At 44.8% G+C, this 17,599-nt stretch overlaps 1 protein-coding gene across 1 annotated transcript in view; it reads left to right on the forward strand.

The window, feature by feature from the left end:
* The window catches only part of ERI3 (ERI1 exoribonuclease family member 3), a 129,128-nt gene that overhangs the window by 13,195 nt on the left and 98,334 nt on the right, over nt 1-17,599 (forward strand). The window contains exons 3-4 of the mRNA XM_064665418.1: nt 10,424-10,540; nt 15,491-15,550. Coding sequence (XP_064521488.1) covers nt 10,424-10,540; nt 15,491-15,550 — 177 coding nt within the window. The remainder of the gene's footprint in view (nt 1-10,423; nt 10,541-15,490; nt 15,551-17,599) is intronic.

Here is a 17,599-nt window from a genome sequence, read left to right on the forward strand (position 1 = left end):
TCAAATAAAATACAAGCTTTGTATGTCTGCTGCCTGGAAGTGTAAAAGAGCATCAGACCCCTGACCTGGAGGAAGGAGCTGGATCCAGGAGTTGCTAAACTGCTAAATGAGCTTTTGGTAATGATGAAGTTGCTTTTTCTCATGTCAATTTTTTCAGGTGCTTGCGTTCAGTGTCTCAGATTCACTCAAATTTGATAATCAGTTGGGAATCAGAAATTTGCCTTTCAAACTCTCTGTAAAAGGAAAATATGAAGTGTTCAGATCTTCTCATTGCCAAAGAAGGTTGTGACCAGAGGCAGAAGAACAAATTGTTTACAGACAGTACTTTCTGTGTTCTCTTAAATAGTGCATTTTAAATACAAAAGTATCTTGATATTTTTCTTTAGTTTATCCTACATATTTCAAATTTGTTCAGCTTGCATTTTGATTGTTATTTCGGGAGAATTTGTAATTATACTTGCTGTCAGATGAAACTGGACATACTAATAAATACAAAACATCACTCACCATTTCAACATAAAACTGTAAACACTGAGACTGACTAAGCATATGTTCAGTTACTAAGTTACTTCTAAGTGTACAAACAAATCTGGATGATCAGAGTACATTTCATGACTGGCAAAAGTGTATTAACAAATGGAAGCCAGTGTTTCTGTAAGATAATATTAAGTGCAAATGCAGGAGAAGGTTAAAGCATGTTCAGTCTTTGTTTCCTTGAGCATTGCAGGGGTTTTCCCCTGAACATCCGTCCTGCGGTCCCAGCCCGCAGTCAGGGGCAGGTGCAGCTGGAGTGACTGTGATGATCGCTGCCTGTACTGCTCTACCTGTGGTCTTGTTCCCATGACAGGGACAACTGAATCCTGTGTCTCTGTTCCTGAGATACTGTGATTTATAGACTGACCTTGTAATGGGAATGGATGTTGATTTCCACCAAATTTAGGCCATAGCAACAGATGTGCAGTCCCTGCCGAGCTCTCTGCGCGGGGTGACTGGATAGATGATAGGGAAGCTGCCTTGGGAGCCGTATCCAAGGCTACTTTGTAGGAGGAATATGTCCCTGAAATCACAAACTTGCTGCAGGAGGAGGTGATGGAGAGACTGCTGGTCTGCTGGGAAGCAGGCTGCAAGGTACCTTCTGCGTGCCTTCCACGTGGTTTCCTGCAGAGCCTGCATCAAGTCAATCCTAGCTGAAGGCCGGGATGGGAATGCAGAAGGTGTCTCCCACAGTAACAGACGTGGTCACAATCCTACCCAGAGGCAGATAAAGGACATGTGCCTGTCTGTTCTATCTGGACATCCCCACATAGCAGCTTTCTTCTCATACCATTTTTGTGTGGCTGTTAAGCTCAATGCACTAGAAATCACCTGCCAAAACCTTTATTGAAGGTGATCATGAGTTGCTGAAAAGTGAAGAAATTCAGGCTTGTTTCCCATGGCAACTTTAACTCAGCCATAAGTATTACAGTGGAATATTAATCTGCAATTACCTATATTCATGCAGCTTAGGCTTGAGTGTAGTTTTAATTACCTAGTTCTTAATTCAGCTTCTTACAATGCTGTTTCTAGCAAAATGCCATTAAAATGCATGTAACACAGTGACTTAAAAGTCTTTTTTTCTTTTTACTTAAAGCAAATATATATATGCATTTTATCATCTCTTTGCCAATTATGGCTGTTGTTATGCCACTCTTCTTACATCAGAATGCTTTAAGTTCCTAGAGTGGCAGGAAATAGTTCATATAAAAGCCTTTCCAGATGGATTTTTCTGTTTGCATTAAGTTTTTGAAAAACCTTTTTGAGGCCTTGTAGCTTTTGAGGGTTACACCGCACCTGGTGTCTCAGACCTGCATTCACTTCGCCTTGGAGACCTCCCTCATTCTCCCAGTAAGTGGGGACAACCTTGCTGTGACCCGTGTGAGTCTGACAGGGCGGGTTATGACTTCAGGCAACAGAATTAGCTGTATTTGTATAAAACCCGATGAGCTAGGGAACATGAACAGTTACTGAACCCAAATCTCCTGGAGAGCACAGCCACGAGACCACCAGGCAAGACATCTGATGTATGAAAAGAAATTCAAAGCAATCTCCTATTTAAAGATATAAACCCGGCATTATTATAGCAACAAGACTAAAATACCAAGGCACTCGGGTGGCCAATTGCTGCAGTCCTAACCTGACCCAACCTGCTCAGCTTTTGGCTGGTTATTGACAGGCCGATGAGATGACTACTTTAAAGCAATCAGTCATGTTGCCCTTTCCCTCACAGCGTGTGGAGACCCCACATCAGTTATGCATCCCAGCGTGCAATTCCCCACCTGTGCTGTCTGAACACTGTATCCTTAGCTGTGCAAACATTACACATCGTTTAGGTGACAAGTTGCAAAGTTAAGTAGACTTGTTGTTACAGCAGAAAGTACTTGAGCGGCAGTCACCCTTGAAAAGAAAAGATCCAGGCTAGCTCAGGAATGTGCAAGTCCGCTGGATCGTGCTTAAAGGTTTGTTCATCTCTCTGTAAAGCTGCTGATGAGGGCAGCGTGTGCTGCTGGAAATGCTCACACCAGGAGCATTTCTCAAGTGAAGGGGACGGGTGCCACAGGTTTGTAGTTTGCTGTGCCAGTCCTGATGAGTGCATGGCCCTGTGCTGTCGTTGATGATCAGTGGGTGCCTGCTGCTCTTTCACAGCCTCTGAGGCGCAGGGAGTATTTTGCATCCCTCCCAGCATGATATTTTAAAACTAGGCAGTGTTCCATAATGTGGCATCTATCTGCTGGTACATAGGGATGTTGCTTTTCAGGCTGCTGTGGGACCTGGGGAATGGTCTTTGCTGCGTTGAAGTTGTCTTAGCTTTGAACAAAACCTTCCTGATAAAGAAGCAGTGCAGCTCAGCTCTTTTGGTGAAAAAGGCACAAGACATGACTAAATCTTGTGGGCTTTTTCCCCTTTGTGCCAAGCTTACTGTGCAACCATCCCTGTGTTGTCTTTGTTGGTCTGTGCACTTGTTAGCTGGCAAAATAACTCTTGGTTATTTAGTTCCTCTCTGTCAGGCAGAAATGCGCTGCCACCAGCAGCTAGTTGTGATGTCTGTAAAACCCTGGGTGTTCATTTACATGCACTAGCGTGCCCTTTCTACCTATCCCAGATGTTTTAGTGTTGCTGGGAACATTGATCATTTGTGCTGCTCAATATCAGGTGAAGAGGTTGGGTCTTGAAGTGATTTGATAATTCTTCAACAGGGACTGCACAGGCGGTAGAAAGGAGCAGATATGAAAAAGGATATAGCATGGTTGTCATCTTGCAATGGAAAGGTAGCACTTGGAAATGTGTGTGTGCTGTTTTTAACCTGGTTTGAGTACTAAACTTCCTCCAAATTGTCAAGCTTAAATTGTTGTTGGCTGTGTCAGTAGACATGTTCTGGGTCGTTAAATATATGTCAATAGTGCTTGAAGAAACAAGTTGAAGTGTTGATGTCTGTTGGTCTATATTTCTCATCCCAGGTGTGAAAAGAGGAAGGAGGTTCTGCCTTATTCTTGATGTCTGGGTCCTGCTGGAAAGATCAAAATAGCTTAGTGGGTTTTGACAGGGAGAGATGATGCTGGAGGTGAGAGGCAGGAACCAGCCTGGGAGGAAATGATTACCGAAAATTTTGTTCAGGATGGCAGGACAAGGGTTGTGAGCCAACTGTCAAGATTTCAGGTATAATGGCAAGCATGAAATAAGTACCAGGTACCACAGGGGTAAATTTAGGGGGAAAATGTCATTTGTGAAACATGTGGATCCTCCTTTTCTTGGCCCTGTAAGGAGGGAACTCAGCTGAGGAAGCGCTTCACTTGGCATTCATGCTCTAAAAGCAAAAAAAAAGTTACTGTTTTGAGAGGGTGAAGACAATCAGTGAGTGTGACCAGGGGTCTGCAAAACATAACTGTGAGAGCAGGCTGGATGGCATTGGGGTTGTGTTTAGTGCAGTGACAAGAGGGTATGTAAAATGAGGTCTTCTGTTGCAAAAATGAGAAAGACAGTGTTCTGGCCTGTGTCTGCTGTGGGTAGGAAGAGCAGTCAGGAATTTAAACAACAGCAAGGGAAATTTGGATTAGACATTAGGAAAAACTTTCCAATGATAAGACTAATGAAACAGGAGGATAGAGTGCCTGGGGAGTGTGTGAGTCTCTCTTATTGGAGTCGGTAAAAACAGCCTAGACAAAGTCAGAAATTATTTAGGGGGTGATGATGCTGCCCTCGGGCAGGTGCATGGACTAGATGTCTCTTTTAAAGCTGAGGCTCCTGGAGGCATGTGATTAGATGGGGATTTCAGCTTCTATTAAAGAAAGAGAAATGGTCCCTCACCCTTAAAGTAGTAAGAAAGCACTAGGAAATAAGAGCCACGTTTGATGCCAATGCAGAGCCCAAAATGCTACTCAGATTTTATCTCTGAGGAAATCCAGCCTTTGGGCTTCAGTGCCTGAGTGTTGGGGGTAGGCAGTGAGGTTCACCTGGGAGCAGAGGGAGGAAGAAACATTGGATATTCAATGTTCAGGCAGCAGAATGTTTCTTCACATCATCTTATCCCAGTGTTTTGTGAGAAGATCTGCCATATTTTCCATATTCCTGCCAGTTCCGTTGTGTTTTGTTTTTTGACTTGTGTTTTGTATTTCCCTTCCCACTTTTCTGGGAGATAATAGTTGTTTAAATGTATTAAGTTATTAGATGTGTGCATATGCGCATTTTAAGCTAAGCAGTGATGGAAAAGGAAATTTGGAGGTCAGCTGCTTCCCCAAAGACCTTTTGACAGGATTAATCAGTACAGAGAGTAACTTCCCCAAGACCAAAGTGCTGAAAGGCTCTGCGCTGCGTGTGCAGACAAGCATCCTTTGGAAAGCCAGCAGAGCCCTGATTCAGCAGAAGTCCTGCTGTCCCCCACTGCAGAGGTGTTGCCTTTATGGTACTTGTTTTGGTTAGTTTAATAAAAATTTTGAAGTGGGGAAAAGACCTATGAGGTCATCTTGGTTACTGCCCCTGAGGGCCAGTGCAAGGCTGCTCACTTGGAAACGGCTTCAGTTAAAATAATAATTAAGGCAGAGGATGGAAACTGGGGAGGCAGATCTGTTAGGCTAGTGCTGTCCTTACTATGTCCCTTTTCGATTTTAATTGCCTTGGAAAAAAAGGAAAATCACAAGGCTTTAAAAGCTCTGATTCTTCCTGCTCTTCAACCCCCCGCCCCCTCCCCGATCTTGGAGGCATCAACTCTCATCTGTCAAAGTGTAAATCAGCAATTAAAACACAAACAGCGAAATGCCAAAGATGACCCGAAGCACAAAGCAACTGACAAACAAGTCCGGACAAATCGGCGGATAATTTATAAGCATTGCCCTAAAATCTAATTATTTGGCAATTCGAATTTGCAGCCGGCCAGGGCTATGCAATAAATTTAACCCGCCATAAATTATTTAGGAGCAGCCCGTGGTGTAAATCAAAAACACGAGTGTTTGTTTAAGAAATAAGCTCCTTGTGCATAAAATGACTTTTTCTTTGGTGGGGGGAAGCATCCCTGAACAAAATGAGCTGGTGCTAAGGCTCTGCCCCTCCACAGACACTCCCTTGCCTCTTCTGCCCTTACCTTTTTCTGAAGGTGTAAAGGGTTCTTTCAGTAAGAAGTTTTATGCTTTTCCTTATCAGACAAAATCCGTTTCTCTCAACAGCCTCTGCTTGTTTTTATTGCATTTTGAACAGTCAGCTCTGATTTTTATGGGCATCTTTTATTCCTGTGTTTATTAAACTTCTTCACATGGGGGTTAGAGTGAGGGATAAATTATTCTCTCGTAGTTTTTGAACTGAATAGGCCATACGGCCTTCCTCAAATATGTAACCCAGTGTCCTGAAGAGTGGCCTGGCCACTTTATACACAGGCTTCTGTATTAAAAGGTTTTGAGACCTGGGAAGCTCTTGCTGGGCACTTTATTCTTTCTGTCTAATGGTGTGAGTGCTATCCAGATCCAAAAGGATAAGCAAAAAGATTCCTCTGTGGGAATTAGTGTAATTTCAGGCGCTTTCTTCTCTGACAGGAAATTGTTTAGCAAGTATAGTTCTGTTCTTCTTCATTTCTTTTATTAGCAAGAAGATCAAGAAGGCTGAATTGGTGCATCCCTGCTCTGGTGTTAAAGGGAGGGGAGTTTCATTTAGGACGAGTGGGTAAGGAAAGGTTGGGTTTATAGCAGTGCTTTCACATGCCCTTATGAATTTTTCAAATCCCTCTTAAAGGAAAGTCCCTAGCCATTCCACAGTTACCCTGCAGCCTCCTGCTGCTGCTCAGCCCACTGGCCGGGTTGCACAAGAGGCTTTCACCTGGAACTCTTGTTTTTGTTTTTGTTTTTAGAAAAGGCAAAAATTCTGAAGGAAGCTGTCACATAGATTTGCTTGAAGGACCATGAAATCGTAAATGCAAGATTGTTGTAAAGAGAGTGGACCTGGTAATGGATATGTATAAGCCTCTGGCTCTGTAGGTTCCTATTGTTACTGTGTTTGGGGGCGCAGCTGAGGGGAGGGACAGGGTGCCGATGCCTTTTTCTTTAAGCGTGTTAATATTGATTTTAGAAGCTCTGTGTTCCAACAATATAAATGCAAATGCCTGTAATTGGGAGCCTCGTGCAGAATTTCTCAACAGAAAACATGTTCAACTTTTCATGACAATGAAAGGAAAATAAAAAGCCGCTTATTTATTGGTGGTGGTTTGAATCCTGGATTTCCTTTCAAGTTACTTTGCAGTGCTAAATAAAATACCTAATTGCAGTGCTCGCAAAATTCAAATGAGTACATTTGTTCTTCTGGTAGCTTGCGGCTATTTGCAGCCTCTGGACACCCTCAGCATTCTTTTAGCACATCCATAACTTCTGGTTGTGCTGTAAGCTGGGGGTGGGTCAGGGGGAAGACTTAGAAGCCCCAAATGCTGCTGGCACAAATCACTGCCGAAGTTAGGACGTGTACTCAGTGTTGGAGTGGAGCTGGGTGAGGATCTCAGGGTAACACCTATGGATGATCAGGTTCAGATAAAAGAAAGGAAGTGTCAGTGAAGCTCTCCTCTTAACTCCCTCGTGCCTCTTTTCCTCCACCTTTCCCTTCTGGGAGGAAGCAGTGAAGGTCCTTGAATGGTGGAGATGGAGCTGAGCATGTTGAGCTCACTGGGCTGCTGTGAGAGAGCACCCGGCTGCCTTCCTGCGTCACAGTCTGCTGGGGGGTTGTGTGTGTGAGTGTCTAAGTGCTCACCATTTCATAATAATTACTAATGAAATTCTAGATCTGTAATAACATTTCGGATATCTAAAACAAACCATATGCTTGTAAAAAAAAAAAAAGAGAGAGGAAAAAAAAGTGGAAACAGATCAACTTTAAGCCATAAATTCTTGGTAATAGAGGCCTCTTTTCTCCCCCCTTTCTGTTTATGTTTGATAGATATTTTTGTTTCTGCAGGAATGTCAACTCTTAATTTCATGATGTATCATGGGCTTAAGAAAATTGAATTTAATAAAGGCAAAAGATGAATGGCACCTTTAAAGGTCCCAACACTTGTCTTTATTAGCAGGACAAACTGCAGGGTCTCCAAACACTGCTTCTCTCCAAATGAAAGTTTAAATGAAAAGTACAGCAGTGTCACAGGTTAAATTTCATTGCAGGACTGGCTAACGTCGTTAGTGAGGAGTGGGGCTGATTTCATGGGGCTGGTATCTGTTGCCTTAGATACCAGTGGAGCAAACACTGCCAGAGACTGGAAAAATCTCTGCTATAGGAAGCGTGCAGATAAACAGTCTTTTGGGAAAGGTTCTTTACCACTTGCTTCCAAAACTGACCAAATAACCCCAAAAAAGTGGCTGCTCTTTCTCTTAAGACGCTCAAGTCGCCTCTGGGGTTCCACCCCTACTCCTGGCCATGCACTTCCTAAAGACCCGCAGTAATTCTGGATATTGTTAAATTTTCCACAATTTTTTAGTATGGCTTTTTATTTCCTCCGTCTGTCTTAATCCGACCCTCCTGGAAGTGCTTTTTGCCTTTGGTACTGGGAGGCCAGCAACGCCTTTGTGTATCAGATCAGCAGCAGGGCTGTCTTTCAGTCTCGCTTTGCATCCAGCCACTTGATGGCCCCTGAGGATGTTTCTGGTCCCTTAGGACCTATCCCGGCATTGCAGCGCAGCCCTGCTGTGAAATCCAGCCGGTGTGTGTCTCTCTCCAGAAGGGGGAATGCTCATCTTGCCCTGCCATGGGCTTGCCCGCTTCCATGGTCACCCGCTGGGTGGGATGCAGACCTAAGGGGCAGTGAGACGCCCCAGCCCGATTTGAAAGATGCCACAGTGTTATCCTGGGGTTAAGTGTGGCTCTGTTATGACAGCCTGTCCGTTAGCTTCAAACTTTGCAGTCTGTTTTCCTTCTGAACAGAAATTTGCTGCTTTCAGAGCCTATCTGTGGTAGCCCTTTTGAAGGGAGGATCGGCTGTGTCCAGCATTTCTTACTTTCTCGTGTTTCCATGGGTCCTCCTGGGTGGCTGAAGCTGGTGCGTTTGTCTGCACCACAACAGGCAGTCTGGGTGATGCTCAGGTGTTTTGCACGTGTCTTCTCCTCCCCTTCCAGCCCCTGGGTCGAGTTTCCTCTCTTTCCTGGGGAAACTTGGTGACTCCCAGTGGGGTGGTACGGCTGTGGGGAAGGATGTGCCCAACCATCTGCTCTGCTTTAGCCCACGTGGCACACATGGAGTGTGGCACAGATGACCATGGGGAAACAGTTAAGCCCTGCATCCTCTGCAGTTCCACTGCTCTGTGTCAACACCTGGGCACTTAACATTATTAACACTTTATTTTATTTTAATTTTTTCCCCTAATTTTCCATATCAGCAGCACATGTTCCCCACGTGCCCTGGTCTGGGCTGTGTGCCTGTTGCACTAGGAAAGCTGCTCTCCTGCATCTACAGGCTCTGTCCACCATGGAAATTGGGTGTTCCTCCTGGCTATTTAAATTGTCTGTTATTTCCATTTACCCACCCAGCTTTTTGCCCTCCTGCTGCCTAGTGGGGTGGTGATGTCACCAGCTCACATGTATAACCTCACGATAATTTCCGCCTCCAGGTCGTGAGGGTTGCAGCCAGGGTCCAAAAAAGTGTGTTAGTTCCTCTGCAGCGGCTGCATTTTTCACATGCTAATTTTACTCACAGGAGTTGGATTTTTTTTTTCATTTTTTATTATTTCTTATTTGTCTCTTCCAGATGTTTTCAGGCAGTTTTTTTTTTGTTGTTAAACTAATTCCATTCATGTTTTAAAAATTTATGAAAGCGCTAATAAAAATGTCAAAGTGGTAAAAATGTTAGCTTTTGCTCTGCTTTGATTAAATTTTGCAAACTGTTTTTGAATATTAAAAAGCAATATTTTTTTTATTCTCTCTCCCTCTCTCTGTTTCTCTCCAGAAGTGATTTGAGAGGCTTGTTGCATGGATATCACTCAGCAGCCTCATTTGCACTCCAGAACCTTGGTGCCATGGATCTCTATTAAATAACATAGACAAATTATTCTTTAAAGACACCAAACAAATTGTCACTTCTCCTCTTACATTAAACTGGAAGGAAGAAAGGGAATGGAGAAGGAGGGGGGTGAACACAAAGGATTTTATCGCTTTTATTCAGTGGGCAGCTTTTTTAATTTCATGTATATTTTTTAATAATTGAGAAATCCATCGCAACTGGATTTGTTTAAACTTTTTATTAACAGGTCCATGTAAATTTTTGATTGCTGATTATTCAAATAATTGAACATTCTTCTGATGAAGGAACGTTTTTATTTCCCTATCAGCATAAATTGGCTACAAAGAGGAAAATGAAGCAGGGCTTGCTACTGTGCTGTATCCCATAGGAATGGCTCCTCAGTCTGTTGGAGGAGGGCAGTGCTCCTCAGCCTCTCCAGAGGAAGAGGTGCTTCATGCAGTAGTCCCTGTTGTCTGTCTGATGGTGTCCTCCAAAAGGATGGTGGGGTGGAAAGGATGGGACTGGTCTTGGGGAGGGCTCAGCCCCTGGGATGTCCTTGCCAAACAGACTTGAGCCCATTGCAGGTACATCTCCATGTTCCAGGGGTAGCACGTGTGGGTGGTGAGAGACCGTCTTCCTTAGGTGCAGCTCAGGCAGGGCTGTGTGCAGCTGCAGTGCTGGGCACAGAGACCTCCCTGCTGCCATCCTGGCTGTGATGAGCATCAGCACCATCCTGCTCTGTGCCTGAGGTGTTGGATGTGCTCTGTGCTGCAGCACCACCTTCCCACTTTTGCAGAGCTTTGTGTTGGGCTTATTTTTGTTTGGGACTATCGGGCCCCTCTTTTTACAGCCACCTTGCTAAATGGGATAATTTCTAACTTCATTCTTTGTTTATTTTAAATAAACAACTGCTTTTCTTTTTGCACTATTCAGGAAATCATCGAATTCCCTATCCTGAAGCTGAATGGCAGGACGATGGAGATCGAATCCACCTTTCACATGTATGTTCAGCCTGTGGTGCATCCCCAGCTTACGCCCTTCTGTACAGAGGTAAAGTGCAAAGGTTCCCTGGTGCTCCAAGGGTCTCCCTGGGAAGCAGGTTTCCATTGCACCAGGGACTGGGGCCACCTCTTCACAGTTCAGCTGCAGTGCAGTGTGTCATGCCAGCCTTAGGTTAAGGACAAGGGGAATAATTTTTTGTTATTGCAGTACCATGTAAAGACCTCACTTTGGATTCATAAATAACTCTAGCTTTGATCTGCTGACTGAGATAGTTGTATTTACAATTAACAAACATCTAACTGGGTGACCACAAAATAAAAGCTGATGCTCAAAGTCTTGTAACCTCCCTGTGAGCTCTTGTGATTTTGCTGTGCTGCTCTGTGGTGGGGAAGGTCAAAGAGAGCATGGTCTGAGGGAAGGAAGTGCTGTATGGCCGTGGATTCAGAGGCTCTAAATGACTCTCCTGTGGGCCTGCATGTTGGGGTTTGATGAGTCCTTCAGAGCTGTAGGATGTCTGTATTTTTAAGACTTTCTTTTTGATGTCATGCTCGTGGGGTGCTTGAAATGATTGCTGGAGAAGTAGCTTCTTTTTGCTTGGTTGCTCTCACTGCTGAGTACAGCTGCTCTTGAGCCGAGGCCACCTTTCCACAGATACAGAATGAAGGTGGGCAGAACGGTCCCTGAGGGTTCAAAAGAATTGGGGGCAGGGGTTGGGTTGGGTTTTGTTGTTGTTTTTTGTTTGGGTTTTTTTCGTTCAACACAAAAAGTTGAATGTTTTCCCAATTGTGTTCTTTCTTCTTGTTGTAACCATCAAAACAAACTTTAAGTTGCTCTTCTTGTTGTAACCATCAAAACAAACTTTAAGTTGCTCTTGCTTTGGGCTTTTTTTCCTGCCACTCCACTGGTTCAATGTTGGCCAGCTTGGTGACTAAAGTACCGAATGTGGGAATCAGGGTATCCAAGTTCTTTGTTCTGTCCCTGTCTTGTCTAGGATCATAGCACCATACTGTGTTTTCCCCTACCTTGCTGGCTGCAGGTTTAAGCCCTTGGAGTGCTTGTCCCACATGTACTAATCTGATGAAAAATGACTCCTCTGTTTTAGGTGGAGTCCCCTCCAGGACCAACCAGCCCCTTCCATATTTTCACATTGTAAAAACAAATACTTATTTTTATTCTCTTGTAACTGAAAACCATCTGAAGGTATTTTGTTTCAACTAAAAAAAAAAAAAAAAAAAGACTAAGCACTGAAAACGTTATTCCCAGGAGAGGGGCTTTCAGAAAGCTATAAATGTGTGAGAACAGAGGGTTATAATGGAAACCGTTTTGCAACCTTAATGCTAGAAGGCTGGACAACTACTTTGGCTGTCCTTATCCCCATGAGACTTGCTGGACATATGCTTGTACAAATGTGATAAATCTCACAGTTTTCACCTGATCTGGGCTAAAAACAGCGCCATCTTCTGAAAGAGTAGAGCCCAAAATGTCCATTTTGCAAGTCCTCTAAATTCTAGAGAGAAGTTGTCTCATTAACTACCACCAAAACTCCTTTTTCTGGAAGTCCCTCTATTTCATCCTTCCCCCTGTTGTGTCTCCTGTGTGGAGCCCTAGAGCAAGCAGAGCTCTGTGTGTGTATGTGTGTGGGATGGCCACGTGTTTGCTGGAGTCCCCAGGACGGGCACGGCTGTCCCAGCTCAGCGTTGTGCTGCAGACTCTGCCACTGACCATGCTCTGGCATCGTGTCCAGAGTTGGATGAAAACAGGCAGTGCTGATGCCAGCAGGCAAAATGGTTGCAGAACCCCCACCTGTGTGTATCAATGGTACAAAAAAGTCCCACTTGCCAGGTTTGGCAAGTCCTCTGTTATTAACAGTGTGGGTTAGGGAGCTAGTTTTAGTCCTAGCCTGGAAGTCACTGGCTCCTGGGCATCTTCCCACTGCACCCCTTGCTGCTTAGTGTCCAGCATGGCTGCTGTCCCTCCCAGCTTGGCAGTCCACTGGCCTGTTGCAGGGGCTGCAAAGAGGTCCAGGTGTAGGATCATGGTGGGATGTAACTGGGCTTGTCGCTAGGCCCTGTAGCTGGGGCTGAATTTGAAGCCCTGCCCTGAAGGCCACAGGTGAACTGATTGTACTGAGGACCTTACTAAATAGTGGGGTCGGTGCCTGCTGCTAGGCAGGTGTAGGGGTCAGCCCTGTGTATAGGTTCCCTTGAGACCCCAGGGACACAGCCAGGACGTGCTGCTGTGGAGCTGCTGCCTGAACAGCTCCAGCACTTGCCATTGACTTTCTGCTGGTTTATGTTTTCTGAAAAATACTCATTTTGCTAAATGCCAGTAAAGGGCTTTGTCTAGGCACCTCTACTTACAAAGGGTGAGATTTATTGGCCTCTTTGTCTACAAAGAAAGACCAGGCCTGATTATCAGATTGTACATCAGAGACAAGTGCTTAGGTAATCAGCAAACTGTCTTGGAGTAGAAATACGATGGTTTCCCAGATAAACTCTCTAGGAAAAGCAGTGCTGTTAACATTACATGGGAGCCTGTCTGCCGTGCTGCTGATTTCCCCTCTCCCCTCTGCTTCCTGCCTTTCCTGGGAAGCAGTAGAACTGCTTAGGATAGACTCTGTGTGGGAGGGTTACTGGAGTTGCTTGACATTATTCCTTGGGTCTGGAGTACTTCTCCCATCCCTCTTCCTCCTTGAAGAGGACAGCACAGCATGGGAAGGGTACCTGGAAGGGTGGAGAACTTGTGGTCACCCTCCCTTTGCTTTTAGTGTGTCTGTGCACCTCCTGGCTACAGGAGGTTTCTTCAACTCCCCACACAGATGGCCAGGAGCATGTCTTCCAGTATTGGCTCACTCTGAGCCCTCATCTGGTTCCCTTTCTCCTGATCTGCTTCTGTAAAACAACAGGTTGTGATTGGTTATGATGAGGGCTGGGTGTTATGATGAGCGTTTAGGCGGAGAAGGTGGAGAGTGCTTGCAAGTTGTTAAAAGCTGTTACTAGGTGTATAAAGCTCATCATGCCCTTTTGGAAGATGCAAGTGGTTTGTCTGCTGCCCAAGCAAGTTCATGCTGGGAGCTAAAGGAAAGATTCTCTCTACACAGAAGGTGCTTGTACAGGCTTTTTCATGGTACTTTGCTCTCTTTTTATGATTAATTTTTATTGATTTTTTTTTCCCTGAAGGAATAGACAATAAAAATACAGAAAGATAAATGCCTTATAGCTTGTTTGTGTTCCCAAGTACTGTGTGCTTCTTGGGATCACCAGTGAAACTTTACAATTGTGCAGTTTTATGTTTTTATACTTCTTCAAAGCTGCAAGACCAGATAATGCTGCAGAGATCCAATGCACTAGGTTGGGTGTGACAGGTGGATGTGACTGATAACAGAAAGGATCAGAAAGGGTGAGAGAATATAAATCTGGTCCCATTTGAGCACTCTCTGACTTGTATTGAAATGTACCCATGGAGCAGGTATATCCCTTTGTATTCACGTGTGTGATTTCTGCAGCAAATCTTGTGTGTGTGTATTGGGCAGTATGTTCTTGTACAGATAAGTTGGTACTTTCTGCCTCATAATGGCTTGATGAACTTGAGAAACCCACGTAGAAAAGCTTTGCATTCTTAAAATACTTTCCCTAAAAGGTATGTATTACCATTCTGTGGAAGTCACTTTGAGAAAATAATCTTTTTACTTACAGCTTATTCAGTGAGTCAGGTATTTGGTATTCATTAAGTGTAATTACAGTTTAATTGGAGTTTAATATCTTTTCTTTTTCCATCCTCTGAGTTCAATGCTGTAAGCCAAGCAGCAACAGAAACTGAGAGGTAAAAACCATTTAGCTTCCTTCAGTTGCCACATATTTAATAAAACCAAACCCTGTGGTTTGTGAGAGGGCTTATTTTTATGAGTAGGTTGAGCTGGTCTGCATGGAAGAGTTACTCCTGGGTGGTGGTGAGGCTGTCAGCACCTCTCGAATAGGTGCTATGGCTTCTGGAGCCCTGGATGAGTGTGCAAGCACCAGGGCATGCTCCTGCATTGACCTTATTTTATGAAAATGTGTGAGGTGTGTAGCTTCAGGAAACTGCCATATGAAGTGAAATCCCATAGTGTGCACTTGTTTTAGTAATGATTTTTTTAATTACTTGGATGCATTGATGGCAAGCTACTGACATCCGATATTCAATATGTTAAAAGACAGTTTTGTCACTTGGAAGGCAGACAGAAAAATTATCTCTTTTCCATGTGCCTCAAGCCCTCCTGGGCAGACACAGGCAGAGGCCCATGAGACTTCATCTTTTTGTGTCTGTGTCTTAGCTTTAAACAGCCAGGCAGTCCAGGAGCAGTCAGTAGGACTATGTGTTAGCAGGATCTGTTCCTAAGGAACCTCCTGAAAAACAGAGTGGACAGGGTTCTGGAAGAAAGTGCTTTTCTTCAGGTTTCATTCCATTGTTCTAAGTACAATTTTGAAATGCAGAGGAATGCTGTGATGGACTATGGGAAAAAACATGCTGGCTGCCCAGTGCAGGGGGGGGGATGACTGGGTCAACTCTGGGTCTTACCTATCAACAATCGTCTCTTCTGTTCATCTAACACTGAAATTTTGGTGTAGCTGCGATAGCAGGGGCATGATCAGAGGCCTTGGTAGTTACTGCTTCCTGTGTACATCAAGGCAACATCAAAACAGGTGAAATGCATGTTTAAAAGGGCATCATGCTTAAGCATGACACTGCTCCCCAAGTGGATCCTGCCCTGCCGAGAGTTTGCTGTTTTGTGGTGTGGGTAGGAGCCCCATTACATTTCTGTGTTTGGGATGAAGCTGTGCCCTTGCCTGTGGCTGGGGAGCTGCCAGGGTCACTCTACTGTGACTGGCTACTCAGCAGCATCCATGTGGGTCACAGGAGCATGTTTTGGTTGCAGAGAGATGGACAGGAGAGTAGACCTTTCTAATGATCTTTTGAGTGCTGCTCTGATGCCTGCTTTCTGTTTGTCTCTCGTTTCAGCTGACTGGGATTATTCAAGGCATGGTGGATGGCCAGCCAAGCCTCCAGCAAGTGCTTGAGGTAAGCAGAGTAACCTTTAGTTCTCGAACTCTGACCTCTGGTCCTGTCGTCCCCTCTTCATCTCTTTCCCCGCACCCTCCCCTTGCTGAGAATCGAACCGCGTAATTTGACTATGATTACAGCTTCATTAGAATAACATTTGCTGTCACATTGGTGACACGCTGCTGAGAGTATTGAACCATTGATCTGTCATCTCCAGCTGTTCATGTCAAGGGTGCTGACAAGATATCCAAACTCCTGCCAGTAGATAGGAGAAGAGGCGATTCTTTCTTGAGCCGGTTTTAAAGCACCAAGACATTACTCGAGACCACTGCTCCTGGAGGTTCTGCATTCGTTTCTTTTCCCCTTCCCCAGCACTTTATTAAATTAATTTTTCTACCTATTTAAATGCTCAATAATACATGTAGCATAGAAAGAAAATGCCTCTCAAATCTAATCTGGAGGATGTGCAAATGCAGAGATAGCCCTAATAATACTATCTGCCTAATGTTGAATTCCTAGAGCATTTAAGGCTTAATTAGCTTGGAAGTATTTCTCCATCAATAGCTTTTGTTGGTAGTCAGATAGTGAAGGAAACCTCCTCAAGCAGAGCCCACTTGGGCTGCAGGTTGGTGTTCGATGCATTGTCTCTGTCAGGATTTCCACTGCTGTGTTACCTAATTGTTCCTAATCAGAATAATTGCAACAATTGCTTATCTGAGGAAATCAAATTAAAGGCTTTAAAATCCTCCACGGAGACAGCACTTCATGGGCGCTCACATCAGGGAACGTAAAAGGGTTACTGCTGCTGTCCCCAACTTGGGACAGCCTCGTGCGAGGCTGGCTGGAAGATCCTGTCAGCCCAAGGGAGGCAGAAGTGTGGCTGAGAGGCTGGATGCTGCTTTCCCGGGGAGCTTTACTCAGAGGGCTGTTGTACAATCGGTCACAGGAAGAAGCATCGACCCCTGCCAGGAAAGGCTGCGGCAATGACACGAGACCGAAGACAGTGCTCTGCGAAGGTGACATCTTGCATCCATGCAAACCCCCAGCTCTCCCTGTGCTCTCCAGAGAGCACGTAGCAGCCGTGCGTGTCCATAAGCGTATGGACGCCTGTGCCTGCTTCCCCAGGAGGGACAGCCCTCTTTGCCTGGATGGGCGAATGTAGATTGCTGCTGGAGTATTCCAGAAAATGGTTTGTTCTGTTTCTGTGGAAGCTTCTTACAGTGTGAAAACACTTATTTAGATTTTTTTTTTTTTATTTGGACCGAAAAGGTGTTCCTACAGCAGCATACTTCTAGCTTAAAATGAGATTCAGGTCAGGCAGCTTCTGGGGCATGCTGGTTTATTCAGGAGTGAAAGGTGTCAGGTGAGGGAAAAGAGGACGGATTTCTCTTGCTGAAGCTTTGGAAATGCTGCTAGTGAGGCTGCATAATAGCAGCTGATTGCCTGCCACCACAAGATTTTAGGCACATCATTTGCTAGTTTTAGCTGGACAAAGTGTCTATGCAGGGGTTTTAGTCTAGGTTAGTTCCTTCTGCTTAGTTCCCCAGGTGGATTGCATCCTCCAGATTAACGTGACCCATTTCTGAAGAGGATCCAGAACTTCTGCTCCTATGGAAAGTTGATCAGGAATAGTGGATTCACTTTAAATCCACACTGCCCAGAACATGCATCTCCTCAGAACTGTAAGGAGGAAAGAGGGATCCAGACTGGAAAGGAAGGGGACATGTGGCTTTGCTTGTTACTGCCACACAGTGCCTGTGTGTGCCCAGCCCTTCCATTTTCCCCCCTTTCCTGTATCCCCTTGGAGCTGTATGAATCAGAGTATGTGAAAAATGCTGCAGGGGAGGGATGCCATCTCAGGATACTTGTGTATTTGTCCTCAGTGAAGGGGACATAAGTTATGCTCACTGGGAGCCCTTTTGGTACAGGGAGAGGAGAAGTGGAGGAGAAATGCCAGGTAACAGCACAGTTGTATCATCCCGTTAACGCTGCACAACTTCCATCCCTCCATGAGCAGAGCTGCTGCGGTGTCTGATAAGATCATCTCTGCTCTGGTTGCCTGATGTC

The sequence above is a fragment of the Pseudopipra pipra genome, chromosome 9 (assembly GCF_036250125.1).
Source record: "Pseudopipra pipra isolate bDixPip1 chromosome 9, bDixPip1.hap1, whole genome shotgun sequence".
In the NCBI taxonomy this organism is placed as follows: Eukaryota; Metazoa; Chordata; class Aves; order Passeriformes; family Pipridae; genus Pseudopipra; species Pseudopipra pipra.